Below are 27959 nucleotides of genomic sequence, written 5' to 3'. Positions count from 1 at the left end.
AATTGAGTTGTTGATTTTCTTATTGTCAAATTTTGAGAGTTCTTTATGTATTCCAGATACAATTCTTTTGCTGGATATGTGATTTTCAGAGCTTGTTTTCCAGGTTTGTAGCTTGTCATTGCATTCTCTTAAAATAGTCAAAAAACCGAAAATTTTGATAAAGCCCAATTTATCAGTTTTATTTTTTAATGAATCATGCTTTTGCTCTCTTGTCCAAGAACTCTTTGCCTAACCTCTAGTAAAAAGATTTTCTCCTATTTCTTTTCTAAAGATAGTGTGGTTTTACATTTTACATTTACGTATATGACCAATTCTGAGTTATTTTTTGTATAGGGTTTGAGATTTAGTTTAAGGTTTGCTTTTTTTGCATATAGATGACCAATAGCATTTGTGAAAAGACTGTCCTTAATCCACTGAGTTGCTTTTGTATCTTTGTCTAAAAGTAGTTGGTTGTACATTTCTGAGTCCTGTGTTCTGTTTCATTAGACTGTGTTCCCATCCTTTGCCCCTACCACATTGTCTTGATTACTGAAGCTTTGTTATAAATCTTAAGATCACCCACTGTGATTCCTCCTACTTTGTTCTACTTTTTCAGAATTGTTTTAACTATTCTCGTTTCATTGCCCTTCCATTGAAACTTTAGAATCAGCTTATCTGTGTCTGGCAAAAGTTCTGCTGTAATCTTATATCCTTTTGAACAAAATAACAAGTAAGGGAAACAAGTACACAGACTTTACTGACTGATGAATAGTTTCCATTTGCAAAAAAAATACAAGCGTATTTTCAATGATGGAAAATAACTTTCAAGTATTAAAAAGATAAAAAGGAATGTCGTTTCCTATTTTGTTACTTAGTAGCCACAGATAAGATGGAAGACACAAAGTGCATAGACAAACAGAAAAATCACGCTTTTATTCAGATCTTTTCTTTGCTGCCTGGAACAAATATCTTATGTTCCTGCTAGAGCGGCCCAAGACTATTATCAGTGTATTTGATACTGTAATGGCCCAATATCAGTGTATTTAAACGTGCTTCTCCAGGAGGGCTTGGGTGCTGGACCCATAGTGCCACTCTACCCAGGGCAGACATCACCGCTGGAGCTGTGCAGGGCAGACAGGCAGATGATGAGACATGACCCCAGGTCTCATGGAGATCGATAGTACAAAGGGAGATAGTCTGTGATAACATATGCATCACACAGCGATGCGAGCAGCCTGCTAGAGTTTCAGGGAAGAAATGAGTTCTGACTGGAGAAATGTTTAAAATATTCCACACTGCTGACCGGGCGTGGTGGCTCATGCCTGTAAGCCACCTTTAGGACGCCAAAGGTGGGTGGATCACCTGATGTCAGAATGTGTCCGGAGTTGGTTCCTTCATGTGGGTTCTTGGTCTCGCTGACTTCAAGAATGAAGCCACGGACCTTCGCGGTGAGCGTTACAGCTCTTAAAAGTGGCACGGACCCAAAGAGTGAGCAGCAGCAAGATTTATTGTGAAGAGCGAAAGAACAAAGCTTCTACAGCGCGGAAGGGGACTCAAGAAGGTTGTCACTGCTGGCTGGGGGTGGCCAGCTTTTATTGCCTGATTTGTCCCCACCCACATCCTGCCATTTTACACAGTGCTGATTGGTCCATTTTACAGAGTGCTGATTGGTGCATTTACAATCCTCTAGCTAGACACAGAATGCTGATTGGTGCATTTTTACAGAGTGCTGATTGGTGCATTTACAATCCTTTAGCTAGACACAGAGCCCTGACTGATGCGTTTTTACAGAGTGCTGATTGGTGCATTTACAATCCTTTAGCTAGACACGGAGCACTGACTGGTGCGTCTACAATCCTGTAGCTAGACAGAAGAGTTCTCCAAGTCCCTACTCGACCCAGGAAGTCCAGCTGGCTTCACCTCTCAAGGAGTTTGAGACTGGCCTGACCAACATGGTGAAAGCCCATCTCTACTAAAAACATAAAAATTAGCCGGACATGGTGATGCATGCCTGTAATCCCAGCTACTTGAGAGGCTGAGGCAGGAGAATCGCTTTAACCCAGGAGGCAGAGGTTGCAGTGAGCTCAGATCGCGTCACTGCACCACTCCAGCCTGGGTGACAGAGCAAGACTTCGTCTCAAAAAATAAAAAATAAATTCCACACTGCCATCATGGATTTCTTCAAAAGAGTTGTAGGAGGAGTACAGTGGAAAATTAAGAGAAGCACACAGTCAGGATCAGAATGAGCAAAGACCAAATGATCTGGGAACATAGCCATGTTTTGAGAAAAGTAGATTGTCTCACATGGCAACAGCAAAGCAGTGGAAGGATGGGAGGAGGGGTGATAAAACAGGAAAGAGAAGTTGGGGTCAATGTTTAGGTTCTACAATAAGTCGAATGGCTTCACCAGCATGTAATACAAAACCCAACTCAAAATGACTTTCAGTGGAGATACAGAATCTCATGCAATGAAGCCCAGAGGTAGCACAGCTCCAGAGTTGGCCATTTTGTCCTCAACATCATCAAGTGCCCCAAAGTGTTCCACCTTTTTCTGTTCATCTGCAGCTGGTGCTCCACATGGTTACAAGATAGCAGCTTCTCCAGCATCACGTCCTCACACACCCGTCTCCAGAGATAAAAGAGAGAGGCCTGCCTTTTGTCTCTTTTGTCTCTTCTTTCTCTCTCTCTCCCCTCTCTTTTCCTGGAACAGTGCTTTTTTTTTTAAGATGACAGCTTTATTGAGATACAATTCTCCCATTTAAAGTATTCAATTCAGTGGTTTTCAGTACAGTCACAGAGTTGTGCAACTATTACCACAATCAATTTTAGAACACTTTCATCACCTAAAAACAAAAAGAAAACAAAACCGACCCCATACTCTTCAGCTGTCAGCTCCTAATCCCTTTTACCCTCCTTGTTCCCATCCCTAAGGAACCATTAAACTTCTCTGTCTCAGTCTCTCTCTCTCCCTTTTTTGGACATTTCATATTAATAGAATCATATACATTTGTAATCTTTTATGACTCGTTTCTTCTACTTAGCATAATGTTTTCAGGGTTCATCCATGTGATAGCATGTGACAGTATTTTATTCTTATTTATGGCTGAATAATAGTCTGTCGAATAGATATACCATGTTTTGGTTATTTATCTGTTGATGGACAGTTGGGTTATTTACTTTGGGGCTTTTATGAGTAATGCTGTATGAATATTTGGTACAAATTTTTGTGTTGATATATGCTTTACATTTTCTTGGGTATATACTAATTGTAGAATTGCTGGGTCGTATGTTAACTTCAATGTTTAACTTTCTGAGAAACTACCAGATAGTTTTCTAACGTAACCACATCATTTTTCGTTCTTACCAGCAACGTGTGAGGGTTCTAGTTTCTCCATGTCCTCACCAACACTTCTTATTATCTGACTTTTAAACTCTAGCCATTCCAGTGAGTGTGAAGTGGTATCTCACTATGATTTTGATTTACATTTCTCTAATGACTAATAGCATTGAGCATATTTTTTTTTTTTTTTTTTTTTTTTTTTTTTTTTTTTTGAGACGGAGTCTCGCTCTGCCACCCAGGCTGGAGTGCAGTGGCCAGATCTCAGCTCACTGCAAGCTCCACCTCCCAGGTTTACGCCATTCTCCTGCCTCAGCCTCCCGAGTAGCTGGGACTACAGGCGCCCGCCTTGTCGCCCGGCTAGTTTTTTTTTTTTTTTTGTATTTTTAAGTAGAGACAGGGTTTCACCGTATTAGCCAGGATGGTCTCGATCTCCTGACCTCGTGATCCGCCCGTCTCGGCCTCCCAAAGTGCTGGGATTACAGGCTTGAGCCACCGCGCCCGGCCGCATTGAGCATATTTTTATGTGCTTATTGGCCATTTGTATGTCTTCTTTGAAGAAATGTCTATCTGACCTTTTACCCATTTTTAATGTGATTGTCTTTTTATTATTGGGCTATAAGAGTTCTGTATATATTTATTTATTTTTATTTATTTGTTGGTTTTATTTATTTATTTGTTTATTTTTTTTGAGATGGAGTCTCACTCTGTCACCCAGGCTGGAGTGCATTGGCGTGATCTCAGTTCACAGCAACCTCTGCTTCCCAGGTTCAAGTGATTCTTCTGCCTCAGCCTCCCACAGAGCTGGGATTACAGGCATGCACCACCATTCCTGGCGAATTTTGTATTTTTAATAGAGATGGGATTTCACTATGTTGGCCAGGCTGGTCTCAAACTCCTGACCTCAGATGATCCACCTGCCCCAGCCTTCCAAAGTGCTGGGATTACAGGCATGAGCCACCACACCTGGCCTGAGTTCTGTATGTATTCTAGATACGAGTTCCTATTAGATGGGTGATTTGTAAATATTTTCTTCGTTTTGTGGGTTTCCTGTTCACTTTCTTTGTGGTATTCTTTGAGGCACAAACATTTTTATTTTTGGTGAAGTCCAGTTTTCTTTTTTTCCTTTGGTTGCTTGTGCTTTTGGTGTCATATCTAAGAAACCATCCCTTAATCTAAAGTCGCAAAGATTTGCCCTTCTGTTTTCTCCTAAGAATTTTATAGTTTGTGATCTTACATCTAGGTCTTTGATTCATCTTTTGATCATTTGAGTTAATTTCTGTATATGGTTTGAGGTAGAGGTTCAATTTCATTCCTTTGCAGGTGGCCATTCACTTGTCTCAAGAACATTTGTTGAAAAGACTATTTTTCCCTTACTGTCAATGGTCTTGACATCCTTCCTAAAAGTCAGTTGACCATACATGGCTTTATTCTTAAACTTTCTATTTTTTTCCATTGATCTGTATTTTTATCCCAGTACCATACTGTCGTAATTATAGTTGCTTTGTAGTTAAGTTTTTAAGTTGGTAAGTTTGAATCCTCCAACTTTGTACATATTCAAGCTTGTTTTGGCTATTCTCAGTTCCTTGAGTTGCCATATGGCTTTTAGGATCAGCTTATCAATTTCTACAAAGAAGCCATCTAGTATTCTGATAGAGCTTATGTTGAATCTCTAGATCAATTTGGGGAGTATTGCTATCATAACAATATTAAGTCTTCCTATCCATGAACACAGGATATCTTTCCATTTATTTAGATCTTCTTTAATTTCTTTCAATATTTTACAGTTTTCAAAATATAATTTTTACAATTCCTTGTTAACTTTATTTCTAAGTATTTTAATTCTATTGTAAATGAAATTTTCTTAATTTCATTTTCAGATTATTCATCACCAGTACATAAAAATACAGTTGATTTTTGTGTGTCCATCATGTAACCTACAACCTTGCTAAACTCATTTGTTAATTGTGCTACACAATTATTTTTTAAGTGACTTTTGGTCACAGTCTCCAGGAATAACAGAAGTGTTCTAGGAAAAAGCAGCACAAATGAATAGTACCTGATACTCATTGCACCTTCGTGAATGACAGTAAGATGTAATATTTCTTAAGACCCAAATCCTTTCCTGGAAATCAGTATCCAGAAAACCAAATATCCAAATAATACAGAGTAGAGGCATAAAACTTCCATGACTGATTTTTAAACAATTCCCTTACTTAAAAATAAACATTAAGACAGTTCATTTATTTATACAGTATGTAATTGACATGTGTCTTGGTTGGAAAATAAAAATCATTAAAAAATGCAGTGTCTTCATGAGTACCATTTTGTAAAACTCATGTATGGAAAGCAAGCCATGGCAAATCCAGTGCCTTGGGGAGGGTACATAATGGATGGACCCATTCATGACTGCCAGGGACTTGTGCAAATCCTTTTCTGCAGGGCCATGGTTGCACTAAAACACTTAATTACTACAGTGAAGTTTTATCAGCAGTCATCCTCATAACTGATTCCAACAGTGACTGGTTTTTCTAACACAGCAATCTAGTTTGATTTTTATAAGCTAGAGAAAATACTAGACTGTTGAAACTTATAGGCAGGCCCTACAGGGACAAAATGAAAATTCCTGAATATGTACTTGTAGTGCTTTGGTCCTGTGATAAGAGGTGAAGACTCTTCTAATTTCTGTTTAGAAGAAACAAGTATCTTTCAAAACATTTCAAAGTAAAATGGTAGCAGATAGGGGTGCCTAACTGGAAACAGCTCATCCTAAGTGGACTTTTCCCCTCCCAAACGTTAGACCCCTGCCACACACATGCACCTCACCGCTGCTGAAGCCAGATCACCTGTCCCTTTCCCTCCTCTGTGCAACGTATGTGCTCTGTCCCACTCTGAAGGACACAGGGAAGGATCACATTAGACCTCATACCTTATGAAAAGAAACAGTGTCATTCACTGTAAATACTTTTAAAGATGAGGAAAGAGAATATGATGTTTGCCAAGAAGTTTAATGTTTTTTTCATTCCTTTTTAAAACCCTTATTTGTGATATTAGTGATATGGAAATAAAAGATTTGTTTCCTTATTTCATCACTACACGTCATAAATTAAAGCATCCTTTCCCCTTCAGGCGAAACTACTTGCAAGTTTTCCTTTTTAAAAGATAGTCTTTCTTCTTGTCTCCTCTATCATCTAGCATATTCCTCTGCAGACACTACTGAAGTTCATGATGGATATTGCCCTGGGAATGGAGTATCTGAGCAACAGGAATTTTCTTCATCGAGATTTAGCTGCTCGAAACTGCATGTAAGAGTCCTCGGCTATCCTGGAAGGGTTGGGCCCTCATGGTGTCTGGTCTTTGCAGGGATAAGGAGATGACCTGTTCCTGTTTAGATAGGGAAGGAAGCTGTAGTCAAAAGAGTATGGTGTGGCTTGCTCCAAAGATGGAAATACGGCTGGGTGTTCGGGAGTTTTCACTGCCTCTGCATCTGAGAGTCTGGTTGGCTTCCAAAGCTTTCCCTTATGACTCCAGTTTACCTTCACTCTCTCACTCAGGTAGGAATGCGAGGTGTGACCCCTGTGATCCTTCCCCATGCCATCAGGTAGCTTTGGACCTAGAGTTACGTGCACACCAGCTCCTCTTAAAGACAGCAGTGAAAATCGTAAAGGTTTTTCCCTACGTTTACACAACACTTCCTTAGGAAGAAGTTTTGTACTTTGAATATGTGGAAGCTGTCCTTTCACAGCAGACAATGGCTTCATTATACAAGAAATGTGGACTTAAGTTCTCCCCATTGCTTCACCCTGCTTCATCAGAGCCGTTGTCTGCTGTAAATCTTCAAAAACAATAACTGTGTCTTGATTTTAAGTTTTTTATTGCAAGAAGAGGGAATGGTCCCTCAATGGATTTTGTCATTTGTTTTTCTTGGTCAGAGATGTGACAATAGGGCCTGCCCCCTCCCGCCTCCCAGCCAACCCTGCCCCTAGGGCTCCTACCCCTTTCACCTCACTTTTGAAAACCCTAAAGGGGTTTTGGTTTCGTTATTGTTTTTATTTAACTTAATTTTTCGACCATGGAGGGAGAATCATGAAGTCTTTTTCCCTTACTATTTCCTTCATGTTTTCCCAGCAGGTAGGGTGACCAGCTTTGCAGTTTACCCTGGCCTGAGGGGTTTCTCAGGACAATGGATTTTCAGTGTAAAAAGTTAGTGTCAGGCAAACAGGGACAAGTTAGTCACCTTCCCCAGACCACTTTATGTCTATTTCTTTTCCTTCTCTTGCTTTTATTCTTTCTTCTCCTCCTCCTTCTTCTTGTGTAGGAGCTGTTTTAATATCTTGGGCTACAAATGCAATTGTAGCCCTTTAATTTCTCAATTAGTTCTTCAAGCACCCACCTGACCATCTTAGCAAGAAGCCCAGCATCTTGTTCTTACTGCAGGTAAATCCCCAGCTTCTCCAGACTCTCAGGGGGCTTACTTAGTCCACAGGGTCAGTGCCGCTTCCAGACCTCTGGGAGGAAGGCTGCTGGGGTCCTCCATCAGTCCACCAGGGGGCCCTGGTTTTGAGCTACTGCTTTCTGCTCCTGCTATGCTGTGTCTCCATGTTCTCCAGCTGTTTCTATCCACTGTGCACAGATGCCCTTGCTGCTCCGCATCCCACACAGATCAGAGTGATGCAAGATTGCATCACTTGAGGCCAGGCGTGGTGGCTCACACCTGTACTCCCAGCACTTTGGAAGGCCAAGGCGGGCAGATCACTTGAGGTCGGGAGTCCAAGACCAGCCTGGCCAACATGGTGAAACTCCATCTCTACTTTAAAAAAAAAAAAAAAAAAAATTGCCGAGTGTTGATAGTGTGTACCTGTAATCCCAGCTGCTCGGGAGACTGAGGCAGGAGAATCGCTTGAACCCGGGAGGCGGAGGTTGCTGTGAGCCGAGGTCGTGCCACTGCATTCCAGCCTGGGTGACAGGGCGAGACTCTATTTCAAAAGTCTCAAAAAAAAAAAAAAAAAAAAGTAAAGAAAAAATTGCATCACTTGCTCTTACTCTTGCTCTTGCTCTTGCTCTGCCATTGGTCCCAAAGCAGTACGCTCACAGGCTGGTGGTGTCTCTGTGTTCTTTTGGTCAATTATCATAAGTGTTTTCACCTGTGTCTGATACAGACCAGTAATTTAAGGCATTGCCTCTGACGCTGCTGAAGACATAACCTGCTCTCTGTAGGTTGCGAGATGACATGACTGTCTGTGTTGCGGACTTTGGCCTCTCTAAGAAGATTTATAGTGGCGATTACTACCGCCAAGGCCGCATTGCTAAGATGCCTGTTAAATGGATCGCTATAGAAAGTCTTGCAGACCGAGTCTACACAAGTAAAAGTGACGTGGTACGTACACAGCTTTGATTCAGGGGCCCCACAGTGCAAAGACGAGGGCACATTGAAAGAAATGACTTCAGCTGGTGTGGCAAGACATTTTACTCTTTGATAAACTGAGGATTGGGAGCTTGCTCAGACCTCTCTTTTATGTCTTACCAGATACTTTAATTCAGGTGAAACAGACGTTCTGGTGAAGTGTCCTGACGTTCGGAAGATGTGTGCTTTGCAAAAGCCGTTAGTTTCTTCCCATTTTTCCTTGCTGTCAAAGGATGACTCATTGCCCACAACTAGGATATTTCATAGTCACATTAAATTGAATGGGTTCATCCGGTGGCTCTTGGAACCTAGATGCTATATGAAAGGTGCTGTGTAATTACGTCCTTGACCCGAGATTAGAGAAAGAAAGCACCTCACAACCACAGTGGAAAAGAGCATTAAGAAGACGTGTGACGAGGCTGTTTCTGCCTTTGCCAGATTTCCCAGAACAGCTTTTGTAGAAGTGGGGAACTGCGACACTCCAACCCCACGTTATTGCGGCGTTGGGAGAGCAGTGCGTCTCACACATAATTGCCAGCTTTGTGCATGATCGTCAGTGTTTAGGGAAATGGCCTTTGCCTAGTGAAAAGGTCCATTCAGGCTTTGTGGAAAGGCTTGCATCCTAACTTTTTGCTTTGTTCCCAGTGGGCATTTGGCGTGACCATGTGGGAAATAGCTACGCGGGGAATGACTCCCTATCCCGGGGTCCAGAACCATGAGATGTATGACTATCTTCTCCATGGACACAGGCTGAAGCAGCCCGAGGACTGCCTGGATGAACTGTGAGTGGGCTTCTCTGTCTCCCTTCCATACTCTGCATGGGGCAGCCACTTGGCTCTGCAGTGACCTCGGAAACACAGCCATGGGAGGGGAACGGGACTGCTGCTAGCCAGATGGGCATGTGCAGAGGGGTGGCACCTGCAGACACCCCAGGCCAGGAGCCATTCCTAATGTGGGAAATAGTGTGTGGTATCTCCAGTGAGCCCACTGAGGCTCACTCATCCAAAGGGCCTCAGCCTCGAAGGACGGGCACCGTCAAGATAAGGCAATGGCACCAGTCCTTAAATTCCTTACACACCTCTAGGAAATATATCCACAGAGAATAGGTTTGCCTTGTAGTGCATGAGGTCCTTGAATGATTCCTCACCCTCTTTTGGTCCAGTTATCCTTTTCCTTCTGTGTAGCATTTCAGACAGTCCACTCACAGTAATACCCTTCATCAGGACACTGAGAAATCTAAACCAGTGACTTTGGGATCAGGCTGCTCATCAGAATCTCTTGGGAGATAGTCTAACGATACAATTCCTTGGCCCTGTTCCCGGAAATTATGATGCTTTCGGTACAAAGTGGGCCCAGAAGTGTGTGTTTTGGAATGCTCCCTGAGGCTGGGCACAGTGGCTCATGCCTGTTATCCCAGCACTTTGGGAGGCCAAAGAGAGAGGATCGTTTGAGCCCAGGAGTTCAAGACCAGCCTGGGCAACATAGTGAGACCCTGTCTTTATTAAAAAATAATAAAATAAAATAGTCCCTGAGAGATCATGTGTTTAGACAGGAGAAAGAACCACCAGCCGTGACACACACACAGCACACATCCCATCCTAACAGGGCCCCCATCTTCAAGGCCAGGCAGTATGGGGAAGAGACCCAGGCCTCGGAGTTAATAAGCCAGGCTCTGCTTCCTAAGTGGCCCTGTGAGTGGCCGTGGCAATTAATCTCCCCCAAGCACTTTGCTCACCTTATTAAAATAATTTCTTGTGGCAGTTCCGGTAGCTTGGTGATGGGGATTTGAACCTTCCTAATGGGGAGTCTCCTCCCTGTATAATAAGGGCCATGGGCTTGGAGAGGGGCATTCTCACCATATTTAGTGAGAACACTTCAGGACTGTGGGCCTGCGCTGGCTCTGTCATGGAGTGCCATGCCTGGGCTGGAACAGGTGAGTGTGGACAGCACCCTCGCTACACATACACATACACACCCTGCTGCCTCACATGGGAGAGAGAGCCTGGGTCCATGGCAGCACCCTCCCTAGACACACAGACTCACACACACACACACAGGCCCTGCTGCCTCACATAGGGGAGAGAGCCTGGGTCCATTTGCCCACAGGCCTCCCAGGTCCCTTCTAAGCCAAAAAGAAGGAAACTGTTTTAATCAGAGCCTCGTCCTGTTGGTAGTGGTTGGTGGTTTTTATTGTGGTGGTAGATGTATAACATTAAGAAGAGAAACAAGCACTGTAAATCCTTTAAAACATCCTGACGGCCGGGCGCGGTGGCTCAAGCCTGTAATCCCAGCACTTTGGGAGGCCGAGACGGGCGGATCACAAGGTCAGGAGATCGAGACCATCCTGGCTAATATGGTGAAACCCCCGTCTCTACTAAAAAAATACAAAAAACTAGCCGGGCGCGGTGGCGGGCGCCTGTAGTCCCAGCTACTCCGGAGGCTGAGGCAGGAGAATGGCGTAAACCCGGGAGGCGGAGCTTGCAGTGAGCTGAGATCCTGGCCACTGCACTCCAGCCTGGGCGACAGAGTGAGACTCCGTCTCAAAAAAAAAAAAAATCCTGAAATGCTAATAAAATCAGTTCTAGGGTTTCATGGTAGTTTTAAAAGTGCCATGTTGATGAAGTGCCCGCTTCTGAAAATAAGGAAGCGTTTCAGTCAAACAGTATTGACTCTGGAAAGAGATTTGGTGCAGTTTCTTTCTTGGCTTTCCTTGCCCACCAAAAAATAGTTGATATTTGCAGTGATTATGTTGGGTCTTAGCAAGGTCTAAGCTGTGTCACGTTGTGGTTTTTAGAGCCAAAACAAGGGAACGCTGAGTTGGTTTTCTGTGAGACATTTTAGAGGACAAAGCAGCAGAGTCAGCACACTGCCGTGTGGCTAGTGAAGTCAGGCAGAAAGGGGCAAATCTGCCCCTACCCCCGCCTCCTGGGGGGCCCATGCACTGGGTGTGCTAAGGGGGCTATGGCTGTGCTGTGGCCTTGTGCCCTCGTGAGCCAGGCTTTCTTCCATCTCCTCTCGAATCTACATGCTGGGTAACAACAGCATCCCCCAAAGAAGCCTCTGTTCCATTTCTGAGACATTTCCTTTGAAAAATGAACTCAGGCTGAGTGCAGTGGCTCATGCCCGTAATCCCAGCACTTTGGCAGGCCGAGGTGGGTGGATCACGAGGTCAGGAGATCGAGACCATCCTGGCGAACACAGTGAAACCGTCTCTACCTGAAAATACAAAAAAATTCACCGGGCTTGGTGGCGGGCTCCTGTAGTCCCAGCTTCTCGGGAGGCTGAGGCAGGAGAATGGTGTGAACCCAGGAGGCAGCAGAGCTTGCAGTGAGCGGAAATCACGCCACTGAACTCCAGCCTGGGCGACAGAGTGAGACTCCATCTCAATAAAAAAAAAAAAAAAGAAAGAAAGAAAAATGAACTCAGGCTGAGTGCAGTGACTCATGCCTGTAATCCTAGCACTTTGGGAGGCCAAGGCAGGAGGATTGCTTGAGGCCAGGAATTTGAAATCAGCCTGGGCAACATAGTGAGACCTCATCTCTACAAAAAATAAACAAAATTAGCTGGGTGTTGCAGGGCATGCCTGTAGTCCCAGCTGCTCAGGAGGTGGGAGGACCCCTTGAGTTTAGGAGATGGAGGCTGCAGTGAGCTATGACTGTGCCACCACACTCCAGCCTGGGAAACAGGGCAAGATCCTGTCTCAAAAAAAGGAAACAACAACAACAACAAACAACCCAAAAAACAAATGTAAAGTGTTTCACATGATGGCTGAAATAGTAAACGTGAGGGAAAGGTCAGTGACTCTTCTTAGTGAAGGAGGCAGAGGCCACAGATGAGAGCAGGGCCACGCGTCACATGGACTGGCACTGCCGCCGACTGTCGCCGACTTCAGTCAGTTCCTCTCCTCTCCAGGCCTCAGCTGCCCTGTCTGTGAGTGGAACTGCATCTCTTCCTTCGTGGGGCTGCAGTGAGGAGTAAACGGTGAGGGCCCATCAGCCTACACACAGCTGGCACTTGCTGCTCATGTTCCACCTGCATCAGCCACCGTGAAGCTGCAGTTGCACAGACTCAGGGGCTCCTCTCCAGGACTCACCTGATGCCCATCCAGCACCCCCCTCGCGCTTCACACACATGACCAGCCTAGCATTGCCCTCGCACTCTTATTCATCCTGGCACCCAGGACCTGGCGTGTTGGCTGGCACAGAGCTGGCCCTGCCTCTTGCCTGCTGCCTGTCTGCCCCAAGGACCCCAGCTTACACCCACCTTCTCCATCTCAGAAACCCTCTTCTATCCATTGACCTCTCCCTCCCTCCACTGCCACCTGAGGCATCTGAGATCTGGAGAAGGGACAAGGTGGGAGTCACAGTGGGCTGAATGGCAGAGCTAGGTAGATACTGGCTAGCACAGTGGAAGCACAGCTGATAGGAGATGGGCGTCATTTCCCTGTGCAGACTTGCAGCCCTACACTCGGCCATCCTCAGGGCCAGGAGCAAAGCAGGTGCTTGAAAAATATGAGTAAAGTCATACATTTACAAATTTTGTAAATTCACATGATTGCATTTAATTGTGGTAAAATATACATAACATAAAATGGACTCTCTTAACCAGTGTGTACAGCTCAGTGGCATGAAGTACATTCACACTGTCGTATAACCATCACCACCGTCTATCTCCAAAACTCTTCTTATCTTGTAAAACTGAAACTCTCTACCCATTAAACTAATCCCATTCTTTCCTCCCCACAGCCCCTGGCAACCTATATGATCACACCTTTTATAAAATCTCAACAGAAAAATAAAAATAACCCTTTACAAAAGCAATTACCAAACTTATTTTTCTTTCCATCCATAAAATTTTATAAAATCTAAATCACTAAATATCACAGCCTTCCTATTACTTACCAGATGGGGGCTTCTTGTTAATCTCCTTGGTCTACTACTATGAAATTGCCCTTTTGTGGGAGTAGGTTAGACAGCATACATGTTCACCATGTCTTTAAAAGTCATATTTATATTTTTATACATTTGATAAGGTATTGAATATAAAAGGAAAAGAAGTTTCAAAGTGATATTGATACTATTCTACTTGGAAATAAAGATAAATTATTTAAACACTTTCTCCTAAGACATGAAATAAATGAAAGTAAGTCAAATACCACAGCCTCTTGATGAAATAATGGAAAGGAGATTATGTCCCTGAGAACAGAATGTCTCAAAGCTCATCTCAGATGGCAAACAATCAAGGAGGCTCTGTGGAAAACGGAGTCATGCAAATTGACTTATGCCTGAAAACCTCAAAAATAAAAACAGAAACTGTCTGTCAAGTCTAAGTGACCATCTAAAGAAGGTAAGACAGGGAACAAAAAAGAAGCCCTAAGCCTGAGATGACAACAAGGATTGTGAGGCAAGGAAGTGTGCCGTGCCATTGTCTAGGCCTACATTCAGTATCAAGCTCTTTACATGCATGGCACTTTGCCAGCCTCCACCTTCAGGATGCATGTGCAAGTGTTGATAAAGGCTGGTCCAGTGGACAGATGAAAAGATATTATACATCTACGTGAATGAGATCTGCATGTTGTGTGTGAAGTACCAGTGTTAGTAGAATTAGCCAAAGGTTCTATAGGCTGTAACTAAATGTCAATATGGAAATTGCATATTTCTGTTCATGAGATGCCAGTAATGTATTGCATGGGTCAGACTATTTAAATTTGGGTCATTTTTTTGTCCAGTGACATATGAATTATCAGTTTCTCAAAACAGAAAGGAATCAAAATGAAATGATGCCTAGGCATGCTGGTGTGCACCTGTAATTCCAGCTACTCTGGAGGCTGAGGCAGAAGATCACTTGAGCCCAGGAGTTCAGGGGTTCTCGACCAGCCTGGGCAAAATAGCAAGACTTTGTCTTATTTAAAAAATATATATATATATTTAAAATTATATATATGCATATATGTGTGTATGCATATATATATGCACATTTATATATATATACATATATACATACACACACATGCATATATATATGTACACACACACACACATTTCAGGGCCAGGCACATTAATTGGCATGTATATGTGTGTGTGTGTGTGTGTGTGTGTGTGTATCTATATGTATATGTATATATTATAATTGATAGACCTGACATTTCAGGGCCAGGCATATTAATTGGCATGCATATATATATGTGTGTGTGTATATATATGCCATATATGTGTATGTGTATATATATGCACCATATATGTGTGCGTGTATATATATATGCCATATATATGTGTGTGCGTGTACATATATATGCCATATATGTGTGTATGTCCCATATTGGTCTATCAATTTTAAGAAAAGAAACATTTTTAATGAAATTATGGTATAACGTACTCTTCATCTCAGCCTGTTGATTCCTAATTGTCATCTGTCTTACTGTGCTCCATTAAATGTCCCTCCATTGGAATTATTAACTATAGGAGACACTGGCATGAAAAAACCACCCAGAAGAGAGTTGTCCTCTATAAAACAAAGTGGAAGGGGTTGTGAGGAGCCCTTGGATGCAGGAGTTGTCCAATCTGAATCTGAATCCCTGGCTACCCACATGGCCATGGCACATTCTGTAATGTCCCTGAGCCCACTGTCATCTTTATTACAAAGTGACAATAACAGTGTTGTTGAGAAGACTAGATGAAGTGATACACAGCACACAGCTACCCCCTGCCCTTACCCCTACTCCTGACCTTCTTAGCCCTAGCCCCAGGGCCCCAACTAACTCAGCTGTCCTGGTAACAACTCAGTTTGATGGCATAGGACAGAGGTCAGCAAACTTTTCCTATAAAGTGCCAAATAGCAAATATTTTTGGCTTTGCAGGCCTTTTAGCACCTGCTCAACTCTGCCATTGTGACATAAGAAGTCATAGACAATGTGTAAACAAATAAGGATAGCTGTGTTCCAATAAAACTTTATTTACAAAGCAGACAGTGGGGTGGATTTGGCTCGTGAGCCATAGTTTGCCAGCCGCTATACAAAGAAAGAGACCTAAATACTCCTTGTCTGCAAAGTTAGATATAATTGCCACATATGTGCTCTCTTCCTAGGAACAGGGTCACTTTTTTGTCAAATACCACAGAAGATTTACAAAAGTTGTATAAATATGAGGCCACCAAAAAAGTCTCAATAATTTTTATAAAAAGTAGAATGAATGCTGATTAAAATATGATAAAGATTCTGTAAAAACAAAGGCATGGATTGCACAAAGAGATGGGTGCTGTGCTGGGAGATAATCCACTTCTTTTTAACTTTCAGGTATGAAATAATGTACTCTTGCTGGAGAACCGATCCCTTGGACCGCCCCACCTTTTCAGTATTGAGGCTGCAGCTAGAAAAACTCTTAGAAAGTTTGCCCGACGTTCGGAACCAAGCAGACGTCATTTACATCAACACACAGTTGCTGGAGAGCTCTGAGGGCCTGGCCGAGGGCTCCACGCTTGCTCCACTGGACTTGAACATTGACCCTGACTCTATAATTGCCTCCTGCAGTCCCTGCGCTGCCATCAGCGTGGTCACAGCGGAAATTCATGACAGCAAACCTCATGAAGGACGGTACATCCTGAATGGGGGCAGTGAGGAATGGGAAGATCTGACTTCTGCCGCTGCAGTCACAGCTGAAAACAACAGCGTTTTACCGGGGGAGAGACTTGTTAGGAATGGGGTCCCCTGGTCCCACTCGAGCACGCTGCCCTTGGGAAGCCCATTGCCTGATGAACTTTTGTTTGCTGACGACTCCTCAGAAAGCTCAGAAGTCCTGATGTGAGGAGAGGTGCGGGGAGACATTCCAAAAATCAAGCCAATTCTTCTGCTATAGGAGAATCCAGTTGTACCTGATGTTTTTGGTATTTGTCTTCCTTACCAAGTGAACTCCATGGCCCCAAAGCACCAGATGAATGTTGTCAAGTAAGCTGTCATTAAAAATACATAATATATATTTATTTAAAGAGAAAAAAATATGTGTATATCATGGAAAAAGACAAGGATATTTTAATAAAACATTACTTATTTCACTTATCTTGCATATCTTAAAGTTAAGCTTCAGCTGCTCCTTGACATTAACATTCGTACAGAGTTTAAGTTGCTTTTTCAAGTTCTTTTCGTTTTCATGACTATGAAATGTAAAAATATTTGTAAAATGAAATGCCATATTTAACTTGGCTTCTGGTCTTGATGTATTTGATAAGAATGATTCATTCAATGTTTAAAGTTTTATAATGGATTAATTTTCTGATATGGCTTCCTAATAAAATATGAATAAGGAAGGATATGTTGAACTTACTTGACTTGAAAGACAGTGGTCAGTGGCGGCCTTTGCAATGGAATTCTCTTAATGCCTGGCTCTTGGGGCAATTGCTCTGACCATTCTTGGCATTGCTTTCTAGAGATATGGTAAAACCACACCAGGGTCTGTAGATAAGGAACAAAAAATTAAAGGATTGAAAAATACAAATCTGAATGGAAAGATTTAAAATCAGCTGAAGAAGAGAATCTGGCAGGTGAAGCACTTTTCTGTTTGGGAGGCGTAGCTCATGGGAGGTAGGCATGGGAGTGGGGCAGGGCAGAGCTGAGCTCACGTCCTGCCTCTGCCACTTCATAATAGCCATCATTTGTAGAGTACTTGTTATTTTTCAGGAACTTTATGTGAACCTTCCTATTTAATCTTTATGTCATTATAACATGGGTACCAGTGCCATCATCATGTATGAGCCAAGAAATCCAGGCTTAGAGAGACTGAATAACCCTGCTTGTAGCCCACATCTAAACAGTGGGGGAGCCAGAATTTAGAACATCTGATTCTGGTTAGTTCTATGAATGTGATTTGGGGGTTGTATTAGTCCATTCTTGCATTGCTATAAAGAAATACTTGGGATTGTGTAATTTTTTTTTTTTTTTTTTTTTTTTTTGAGACGGAGTCTCGCTCTGTCGCCCAGGCTGGAGTGCAGTGGCACGGATCTCAGCTCACTGCAAGCTCCGCCTCCCGGGTTTACGCCATTCTCCTGCCTCAGCCTCCCGAGTAGCTGGGACTACAAGCGCCTGCCACCTCACCCGGCTAGTTTTTTGTATTTTTTTTTTAGTAGAGACGGGGTTTCACCGTGTTAGCCAGGATGGTCTCGATCTCCTGACCTCATGATCCGCCCGTCTCAGCCTCCCAAAGTGCTGGGATTACAGGCTTGAGCCACCGCGCCCGGCCGGGATTGTGTAATTTATAAAGAAGTTTAATTGGCTCACGATTCTGCAGGTCATACAGGAGGCACAGTGCTGGCATCTGCTCAGCTTCTGGGGAGGCCTCAGGAAGCTTCCCATCATGGCAGAAGGCAAAAGGGGAGCAGATGTCTCACATGCAGGAGCAGGAGCAAGAGGAAAAGGGGAGATACTACACACTTTTCAACGACCAGATCTCACGAGAACTCACTCACTATCATGAGAACAGCACCAAGGGGTTGATGCTAAATCATTCATGAGAAATCCACCCCCATGATCCAATCACCTCCCTCCAGGCCCCACCTTCAACACTGGAGATTACAACTGAACAAGAAATTTGGGTGGGGACACAGATCCAAACCATATTAGAGATCTACTCCAGAGCTTCTCAACCTTTTTACTTTATTTAATAAACATATATCACTTACTCTGTGCCAGGCATGGCACTCATTTAATGTTCATAACAACCCCACCAGATAGGTACTACTATTATCTCCACTTCACAGATGGGCAGACTGAGGCAGGAAGAGGCTAACTTATGCTGCTAGTAAGGGCAGCAGAATGATGCAGTCAGTTGAATTGTTGATTTCCCAGCCTTCAGGGCAGCTGAGCAGGCCACTGGCATCTTCAGGCCCGTTTACTCCCTACCAGTGAGCAGCCTCACCCAGGCCTCTCCCACAGCCTTCGAGACTCGGAATCTACATGGGGTCCAACAGTGTGGCTCTCACCCAGGTTTTGGTCCCAGCTGCCCACCCCCAGGCACCCAATCTCCAGGGTGAGCCGGCTCCTCTGTTACTGTGAAATGCTCCGTATGAAAAAGTTCTGTCCAGATGTGGGAATTCACACCTGTAATCCCAACACTTCAGGAGGCAAGGCAGGAGGATCACTTGAGCCCAGGAGTTCAAGACCAGCCTGGACAACATAATGAGACCCTATATCTACAAGAAAAAAGTAGCCAGAAATGGTGATGCGTGCCTGCAGTCCTAGCTACTCTGGAGGCTGAGGCAGGAGGATCACTTGAGCCCAGAAGTTTGAGGTTACAATGAGCTGTGATTGTGCCACTGCACTCTAGCCTGGGTGACAGAGCGAGACTGTCTCTCTACAAAATTAAAGAAAAAAAAGTTCTGAGGGTTTGAAAAGAATCTGTAAAATGCCACCATTACATTTTATTTGTGAAAGAAAACAAGCTGTAGCTCCTATAAAGATTACTTATACTGTCGAAAATTTTTGAATGGTCCTTAAAAAATAAAAAAGATTGGCCGGGTGCGGTGGCTCAAGCCTGTAATCCCAGGACTTTGGGAGGCCGAGACAGGCGGATCACGAGGTCAGGAGATCGAGACCATCCTGGCTAACCCGGTGAAACCCCGTCTCTACTAAAAAATACAAAAAACTAGCCGGGGGAGGTGGCAGGCGCCTGTGGTCCCAGCTACTCTGGAGACTGAGGCAGGAGAATGGCGTAAAGCCGGGAGGCGGAGCTTGCAGTGAGCTGAAATCCGTGCCACTGCACTCCAGCCTGGGCGATAGAGCGAGACTCCGTCTCAACAAAAATAAATAAATAAAAATAAAAATAAAAAATAAATAAAAAAGATTTATCCCCTACTTGTACAAACAGTTTCTTATTGATGGTAAGTAGCAAGAATTTGAAGAAGTGATCATTAAAGTCTGGATCAGGACCTGATGGTGACTAGTTCAAACAAAAAAAAAAACCACCCCAATCTAGAAAGGTATGCTCATCGCTATGAGCAAAATAAGTAATTATAAACATTGAAAAATGTTATTTGGAAGTGTAATATAAACTTAATATTAAGGATCTATGCTCATATACAGTACTTTGTATTTTATATTTCTAATTTTAATGGCATAATGTAAAAAATGTACAATGAATTGTTCATCAAACGCCCCACAGCCCTCTAAATCCTGTCCAGTGTCTTCTGTGTGGCCTGAGCAGGGCTGGGGAGCCTGGGCCAGTTCTGCCGCAGGAGAGTGTAGAAAGCTGAGCTAGCTGTGGCTTCTGGCTTTTCTTGAGACATTGAGAAACATAGCAGAGAAATTCACTTCAGCACACAGCGCGATGCACCCAAGTGTTGGTTAAAAGTGGTGTAATGAATGAGAATGAAGCTGGGCTACCACATTGTTCCTCACATTTAAATCTCCGCACTGAGAACGTTGGTGTTCCTCTCAGCCACATTTGAATATTTGAAAATTTGGAAAGAACTAACTTTTTCAGATGATCCAATCATTGGCAAACTCTCATACTGTCTTCTGAGCATAAACTGAAAACAGCCTTTCAAATTCTCTTTCATAGAAACCCAAATTACTTTTGTAAGTGGCTCTTATAGGCAAAAAGAGGGAGAGAGGAAACAGGAAGAAACAAGTTGGGTAATTGTCTTAACCATGCTGAGGCCCAGGATCAGGAGGTCGAAAGGATAAAGGAACAGACATATGCCAGAAGCACTCGTGACTGGCACGTTGAGACTTGCCCTCCCTTGTGAGGATTTTCTTGCTTTTTCGTTGTTTTTTTTTTCCTTTCTGTTGCTTTTCTTAATGAGTAGAAAGGAGAATGAAGCATCAGGGCAACTCTTGAAAAAAAAAAAAAACCAAAAAAAAAACCCAAAGCACACTTCATCGTGAGCCAGGCCGTATGGTCAGAGGTGGGCTGGATAGGAGCTCACCCTGCCAGATCTCCTTGGGCACTCATGGACAGGTCACGTGACTTTCCTTGAGCCCCAGTTTTCTCAAGTGTGCAGTAAACATACCAATGCCTTTTTCTGCAACACCCTGTGTAAGAAGGGGAGGAGGCAAGGTCTTTGAAAGAATGTTATGCTCACAAGAGGCTGTTCTGAAGTCGTGGCATCATTCCTTATGCAGTGCAAACCCAGCAACATTTGTCATATTCGAAATATTTTCAGCCAGGCGTGGTGGCTCACACCTGTAATCCCAGCACTTTGGGTGACTGAGGAGAGAGGATTGCTTGAACCCAGTAGTTCAAGACCAGCCTGGGCAACATAGGGAGACCCTGTCTCTATAAAAAATAAAAAAGAAATTAGCCAGGGATGGTGGCATGCAATCATGGTCCCAGCTGCTCAGGAAGCTGAGGTGGGAGGATCACTTGAGCCTTGAAGCTCAAGGCTGCACTGGGCTGTAGTCACACCATGGCACTCTAGATGGGGTGACAGAGCAAGACTCCATCTCAAAAAAAAGAAAAAGACACATTTTCCCTGATTGTTTCATCAACTCCCTCCAAAATAAACACACTCCTTCATAATTTGAAAAGAGAAGGAGATAGTATTTCACCGTAGCCAGAAATGCACAGCTGGGGAAGTTCAGAGTGAAGAGGAGGCCCTCAGTCCTCACCTGAAACAGCCATTGGGCTCAGGAGCTGGAACTACCTTCCTCCTGTCTATCCTGGGGTTTAGCTACTGATGATACAAGCCTCAGTGCGCCTCTCCCCAGTATGTGGTTATGACAAGCAATGGTGGCTTGCTTTATCAGGAGCATTTGGGGACATGCGGTGGGTCAGAATGCTATCCCAGGAAGGGGAGATTCCCTCTCTGCCTGCATGTCTGCCAGACCTAGCAGAGGTTCCCCACCTGGGAAATGGGCCAAACCACAGTCTCTTCTTTTACAGAGCAGGCTGATTCTAGCCAGACCAGTTCTGATTAATTAAAGTCAAGACTTTTGTAACTTTTCCTGGTCAATGGCAAAAGCAAGTTGGAACTTCTGCTGAGTCCATGGGAAAGTAACTGACCCAATAATAAACTAGCTACAACAGCAACTTAACTTCTCTAAAGATGTTTAGTAACTGAGTGACAAATGAGAAAACAGGAAGTTTTGTTTTCTTTTTTTTTTTTTTTTTTTTTTGAGACGGAGTCTCACTCTGTCGCCCGGGCTGGAGTGCAGTGGCCGGATCTCAGCTCACTGCAAGCTCCGCCTCCCGGGTTCACGCCATTCTCCTGCCTCAGCCTCAGGAGTAGCTGGGACTACAGGCGCCCGCCACCTCGCCCGGCTAGTTTTTTGTACTTTTTTTTTTAGTAGAGATGGGGTTTCACCGTGTTAGCCAGGATGGTCTCGATCTCCTGACCTTGTGATCCGCCCGCCTCGGCCTCCCAAAGTGCTGGGATTACAGGCTTGAGCCACCGCGCCCGGCCTGTTTTCTTTAATAAATGTTTCAGTGATGCACAACTTCCTATCGTTAGATTTTATTTTCTTTCTTTCAAAGCTCTAAGTGAGAATAGCAGCAAAACTCTCATTCTGTTTAACTTTAAAAGGCATGTATAATTACTTAATTTTTGGTATTAAATGCAATAATTCTGGGCATGGCGGCTCATGCCTGTAATATCAGCACTTTGGAAGGCAGAGGTGGGAGGACTGCCTGAGCCCAGGAGTTCAAGACTAGCCTGGGCAACATGATGCAATCCCATCTCTACAAAAAACACAACAATTAGCTGGGCATGGTGCCACATGCCTGCAGTCTCAGCAACTTCAGAGGCTGAGGTGGGAGGATCACTTGAGCCACAGAGGTCGAGGCAGCAGTGAGTCATAATCATGCCACTGCACTTCAGCCTGGGCAACAGAGACCCTGTCTCAAAAAATAAATGTAATAATTGTTTCTAGAAACTGTAACCTGTGGACCACTATTTTAGAATATTTTTACATACAATCTCTCTTATTTAAATGGGATTCCATGTATAGATATATGAAAGAGAAACTAGAGAATTATATATATTAACTCTTTCTACCTCTTAAGGACATGATAATTTTTAATTAATGGATTTATTGAGACTATACACTTAAACATTCTAATGAAGAAAGTGTTTTCGAACGACAGTCATATGAGGTCACCTATAACCCACTCATCCATTTGCAAATATTCACTGAGAGGAAGGCCCTGTTCTGGGCATTGGGATCTTGCAAAGAAAGGCAGTCTAGGCCTTGCTGTCTTGAATAACAGTCCAAAGGAGGGAACAGGTGGCTTTGAATGAATCATTTTCTTGTAAAGAATATTCTTCAGCCGGGCGCGGTGGCTCAAGCCTGTAATCACAGCACTTTGGGAGGCCGAGACGGGCGGATCACGAGGTCAGGAGTTTGAGACCATCCTGGCTAACACGGTGAAACCCCGTCTCTACTAAAAAATACAAAAAAACTAGCCGCGCGAGGTGGCGGGCGCCTGTAGTCCCAGCTACTCCTGAGGCTGAGGCAGGGGAATGGCATGAACCCGGGAGGCGGAGCTTGCAGTGAGCTGAGATCTGGCCACTGCACTCCAGCTTGGGCGACAGAGTGAGACTCCGCCTCAAAAAAAAAAAAAAAAAAAAGAATATTCTTCAGAATATTCTGACTCGCTTATTTTGTTGAAGTCCATTAGTAGCATAGTGAAGCAGAGCAGCCACACCTGCAGATGCTATTTAGAGACTCTACAAGAAACTTCCAGAAAAGGGACAGAATGCCTTTCCTGGAAGCAAGCTCCAAGGCCCTGCCCCACATGACTTAAAATTAAAGGGCCATCAGCTGGGGCTTAAAAATTAAAATCTCTTTATACCACAGTCTGAGCAGTTCAAGGGAATGCAGGCTGCTGATTTAACTCCACAAGTACTAATGGCTTGTTTTAACAAACATAGTTTCTCATCATAAAAATGTGTAATTTGCCAATTTTTCTCATCCATACTTCATATTAGATTATCTCTAATGATCTATCTTCAAGTTTGCTAATTATTCTTCTCTCAGCTACTATTGAGGCCCTCTAGTGAGTTTTTCATTTCCGTTATTGTACTTTTTCAACTCCAGAAATTCCATTCAGTTATTTTAATCACTTCTATCTCTTAATTGATATTCTCTGTTTAATTTTAAATCCAAAAATATACAAGCATGGTGTTCTTTAGTTTTCTGAACATATTTACAAATAGATGCTTTTCTTTTTTCTTTTTTCTTTTTTTTTCTGAGACGGAGTTTCGCTCTTGTTGCCCAGGCTGGAGTGCAGTGGTGCAATCTCGGCTCACCGCAACCTCCAACTCCTGGGTTCAAGCAATTCTCCTGCCTCAGCCTCCTGAATAGCTGGGATTACAGGCATGTGCCGCCACGCCTAGCTAATTTTGTATTTTTAGTGAGGCTGGGGTTCCTCCATGTCGGTCAGGCTGCTCTCGAACTCCCGACCCCAGGTGATCCGCCTGCCTCAGCTTCCCAAAGTGCTGGGATTACAGGCATGAGCCACCGCACCCGGCCTACAAATAGATGCTTATCTATAATGAAGTACAGTCATGTGTCACTTAACAATAGGTATACATTCTAAGAAATGCATTGTTAGGCAATTCCATCATTGTGAGAACATCATAGAGTGTACTTACACAAACCTCGATGGCATAGCCGACTACACACTTGGGCTATATGATATAGCCTGTTGCTCCTATACAAACCCGTACAGCATGTTACTCTACTGAATACTACAGACAATTGTAACACAATGGCAAGTATTTACATACCTAAACATAGAAAAATTACAGTAAAAATGCTGTGTTACACTCTTATCAGAACACGGTTGGATATGTGGTTTGACTTTGGCCAAAACCTTGCTATGCAGCACATTACTGTATTTATCTGCTAAGTTCAATATCTAGGCCTTGCCAGAGACAGTTTCTATTGACTTTTTTTTTTTTCTCCATATGAGATAACTTTGTTTACTTGCATATTTTGTATGTTTTTGTTGAAACTGGATATTTCAGATCATAGATTTCAGAAACTCTGGAATCTAAAGTACCCCTCTCCCAGAGGTGGTTATTATTGTTGTTTGTTTAGCAATTTGCCTGAATTAATTCTATAGACTGTGTTTCTCCTGTAGTGTTTCAACACTAATGTCTCTACTCAGTTGCTTTTTAAAAATTATACTTTTTGGCCGGGCGCAGTGGCTCAAGCCTGTAATCCCAGCAATTTGGGAGGCCGAGACGGGCGGATCACAAGGTCAGGAGATCGAGACCATCCTGGCTAACACGGTGAAACCCGTCTCTACTAAAAATACAAAAAACTAGCCGGGCGAGGTGGCGGCGCCTGTAGTCCCAGCTACTCGGGAGGCTGAGGCAAGAGAATGGCGTGAACCCGGGAGGCGGAGCTTGCAGTGAGCTGAGATCTGGCCACTGCACTCCAGCCTGGGTGACAGAGCGGGACTCCGTCTCAAAAAAAAAAAAAAAAAATTATACTTTTTAAAATGTTTAAGCCTGACTTTCAACAAGGCACCCCTGGATCAACGTAGCTTAGTACTAAGCCAATTGATTGATTAGATGTTGTGCTTAAACATCTTGAGCCAGTATGATTTCCATATTTTAGAATTATTCCAATTATTCTAATTTCCAATTAGAATTATTCCAGTTATTCTAAATTCCAAAATTCATATGTTGAAGCTCTGAACCCCAGCTGTTATTTGTATTAGATGGGACCTCTAAATAAATAAGGTTAAATGAGGTCATAAGGGTGGGGCTCCAATCTGATAGGATTAGTGTCCTTAATAAGAAGAAACACCAAAGAGCCCAACTGCATTCTTTCTGCATGCATGCACAAAGAATAGTGTCATGAGAGCACACATTGAGAAGGTGGCCGGCCGGGCGTGGTGGCTCAAGCCTGTAATCCCAGCACTTTGGGAGGCCGAGACGGGCGGATCACGAGGTCAGGAGATCGAGACCATCCTGGCTAACACGGTGAAACCCTGTCTCTACTAAAAAATACAAAAAACTAGCCGGGCGAGGTGGCGGCACCTGTAGTCCCAGCTACTCGGGAGGCTGAGGCAGGAGAATGGCGTGAACCCGGGAGGCGGAGCTTGCAGTGAGCTGAGATCCGGCCACTGCACTCCAGCCTGGGTGACAGAGCGAGACTCCGTCTCAAAAAAAAAAAAAAAAAAAAAAAGAGAAGGTGGCCATCTGCAATCCAAGGAGAGAACCCTCACCACACACCAACCTTGCTGGCACCTTGATCTTAGACTTTCAGTCTCCAGAACTGCATTTCTGTTGTTTACACCACCTAGTCTATGCTATTTTATTAAGGCAGCTCATGGGAATGTAAAATGGTACAGCTGCTTTGCAAAACACTTTGGCAGTTCCTCAAAAAGTTAAACATAGAATTACCATATGACCCAGCAATTCCACTGTTAGTTATATAGCCAAAAGAATTGAAGCATGTCTTTAAACAAAAACTTGTGCGTAAATGTTCATAGCAGCACTATTCACAATAGCCAAAAGACAGAAATGGATAAAACATTCATCCAACAGATGAATGGATAAAACAAAATGTGGTATATATGTACAATGGAATATTATTCAGCCTTGAAGAGGAAGGAAATTCTGACACATGCTACAACATGGATGAACCTTGAAGATAGTATGCTAAGTGAAAGTAACCAGTCAGGAAAGAGTAAATATTGCAGCCGGGCGCGGTGGCTCAAGCCTGTAATCCCAGCACTTTGGGAGGCCGAGACAGGCAGATCACGAGGTCAGGAGATCGAGATCATCCTGGCTAACATGGTGAAACCCCGTCTCTACTAAAAATACAAAAAACTAGCCAGGCAAGGTGGCGGGCACCTGTAGTCCCAGCTACTCGGGAGGCTGAGGCAGGAGAATGGCGTGAACCCGGGAGGCGGAGCTTGCAGTGAGCTGAGATCCGGCCACTGCACTCCAGCCCGGGCGACAGAGCAAGACTCTGTCTCAAAGAAAAAAAAAAAAGAGTAAATATTGCATGATTCCACATATATGACGTTCACAGAGTAATTAGATTTATAGAGACAGCACAATGGTGACTCCAGGGGCTGTGGAGAGGAAGAAATTAGCTGGGGAAGATGAAAAAGTTCTGGAGATGGATAGTGGTTATAGTTGCACAACAATGTGAACTTCCTTAATGCTATCAAATTGTACACTTAAAAATGGCTAAGATGATAAATGTTATGTTGTGTATATTCTACCACAAAAAAAAAGAGTGAATTTTGTGGTATGTGTGAACTATATCTTAATTAAGTCATTGTAAAAAATAATGAATCACACCAAACAAATAGCATAAAGGGGAGAAGAACCCACATGATTATCTCAGTAGATACAGAAAAAAAAATCTGTAAAAATCAGCATTCATTCATAATAAAAATTCTCACAAACCTAAATTTATATGTTTTGACAGAGAGTTCCTTTAATGCTTGGAGCTGAAATGAACAAATAAAACTCAAAATAAACAACAAAACCAAAAACCAACCACCTCTCCCAATCTTTGTAAGTTAGCTCTATGCTGGGACGCACCTTCAGCACTTAGCAAGGCTCACCCTGAGCCTAGGGTCAGCCTTAAGTGAATGCTTAGTATCTTCTCAAGTCTTTTCTAAGCATGGATTTTGCCTGGGTGTGTATGTGGCTTTCTAAATTCCTTGGCATACATTGCTGCTTTTGCACGTCCTAAGTTCCAAAATAAATCTCACCCCAGATGCTCCTTTAGGCCTTTGATGGTCTATCGTACGTCTTTACCCATAATCTCTTGCCTTAGGCATCCATGGGTCTGTAGTCACCTTGCAGTTTTTATGAGTGAAACCCACCATTTTTCTTCTTGAGTTCCAAGTTAGGGAAAACAGAAAGAAGCACCTTGTGTTCATGCTTCAGATATCCTGTAGAGAGGTTAGAACAGGTGTACATAATAATTTGTAAATAGGCCGGGCGCAGTGGCTCATGCCTGTAATCCTAGCACTTTGGGACGCCAAGGCAGGTGGATCATGAAGTCAGGAGATCAAGACCATCCTGGCTAACACAGTGAAACCCCGTCTCTACTAAAAATACAAAAAATTAGCCGGGCGTGGTGGCCGGTGCCTGTAGTCCCAGCTACTCAGGAGGCTGAGGCAGAAGATTGGCATGAACCCGGGAGGCATAGCTTGCAGTGAGCTGAGATCACACCACTGCACTCCAGCCTGGGCGACAGAGCGAGACTCTGCCTCAAAAAAAAATGTGTAAATGAAGTTTGCTCTGTCCCCTCTGCTTTGAGAGAGAGAACTGGGAATC

The 27959-nt window shown here is 43.5% G+C and overlaps 1 protein-coding gene across 2 annotated transcripts in view; it reads left to right on the top strand.

Annotated features, from left to right (window-relative positions):
• The window catches only part of MERTK (MER proto-oncogene, tyrosine kinase), a 129535-nt gene extending 112517 nt beyond the window's left edge, over positions 1-17018 (top strand). The window contains exons 16-19 of one of the 2 annotated variants that reach the window (XM_010386349.2): positions 6512-6621; positions 8534-8693; positions 9366-9502; positions 16012-17018. In XM_010386349.2, coding sequence (XP_010384651.2) covers positions 6512-6621; positions 8534-8693; positions 9366-9502; positions 16012-16519 — 915 coding nt within the window. In that variant the 3' untranslated portion in view covers positions 16520-17018. The remainder of the gene's footprint in view (positions 1-6511; positions 6622-8533; positions 8694-9365; positions 9503-16011) is intronic. The other variant, XM_030921723.1, reaches the window with a different exon arrangement.
• The last annotated feature ends 10941 nt before the right edge of the window (positions 17019-27959 follow it).

The sequence above is a fragment of the Rhinopithecus roxellana genome, chromosome 17 (genome assembly GCF_007565055.1).
Source record: "Rhinopithecus roxellana isolate Shanxi Qingling chromosome 17, ASM756505v1, whole genome shotgun sequence".
Taxonomy (NCBI): Eukaryota; Metazoa; Chordata; class Mammalia; order Primates; family Cercopithecidae; genus Rhinopithecus; species Rhinopithecus roxellana.
Note: the sequence above shows the minus strand (reverse complement) of the source record. Positions and strands in the feature narration are given on the sequence as shown.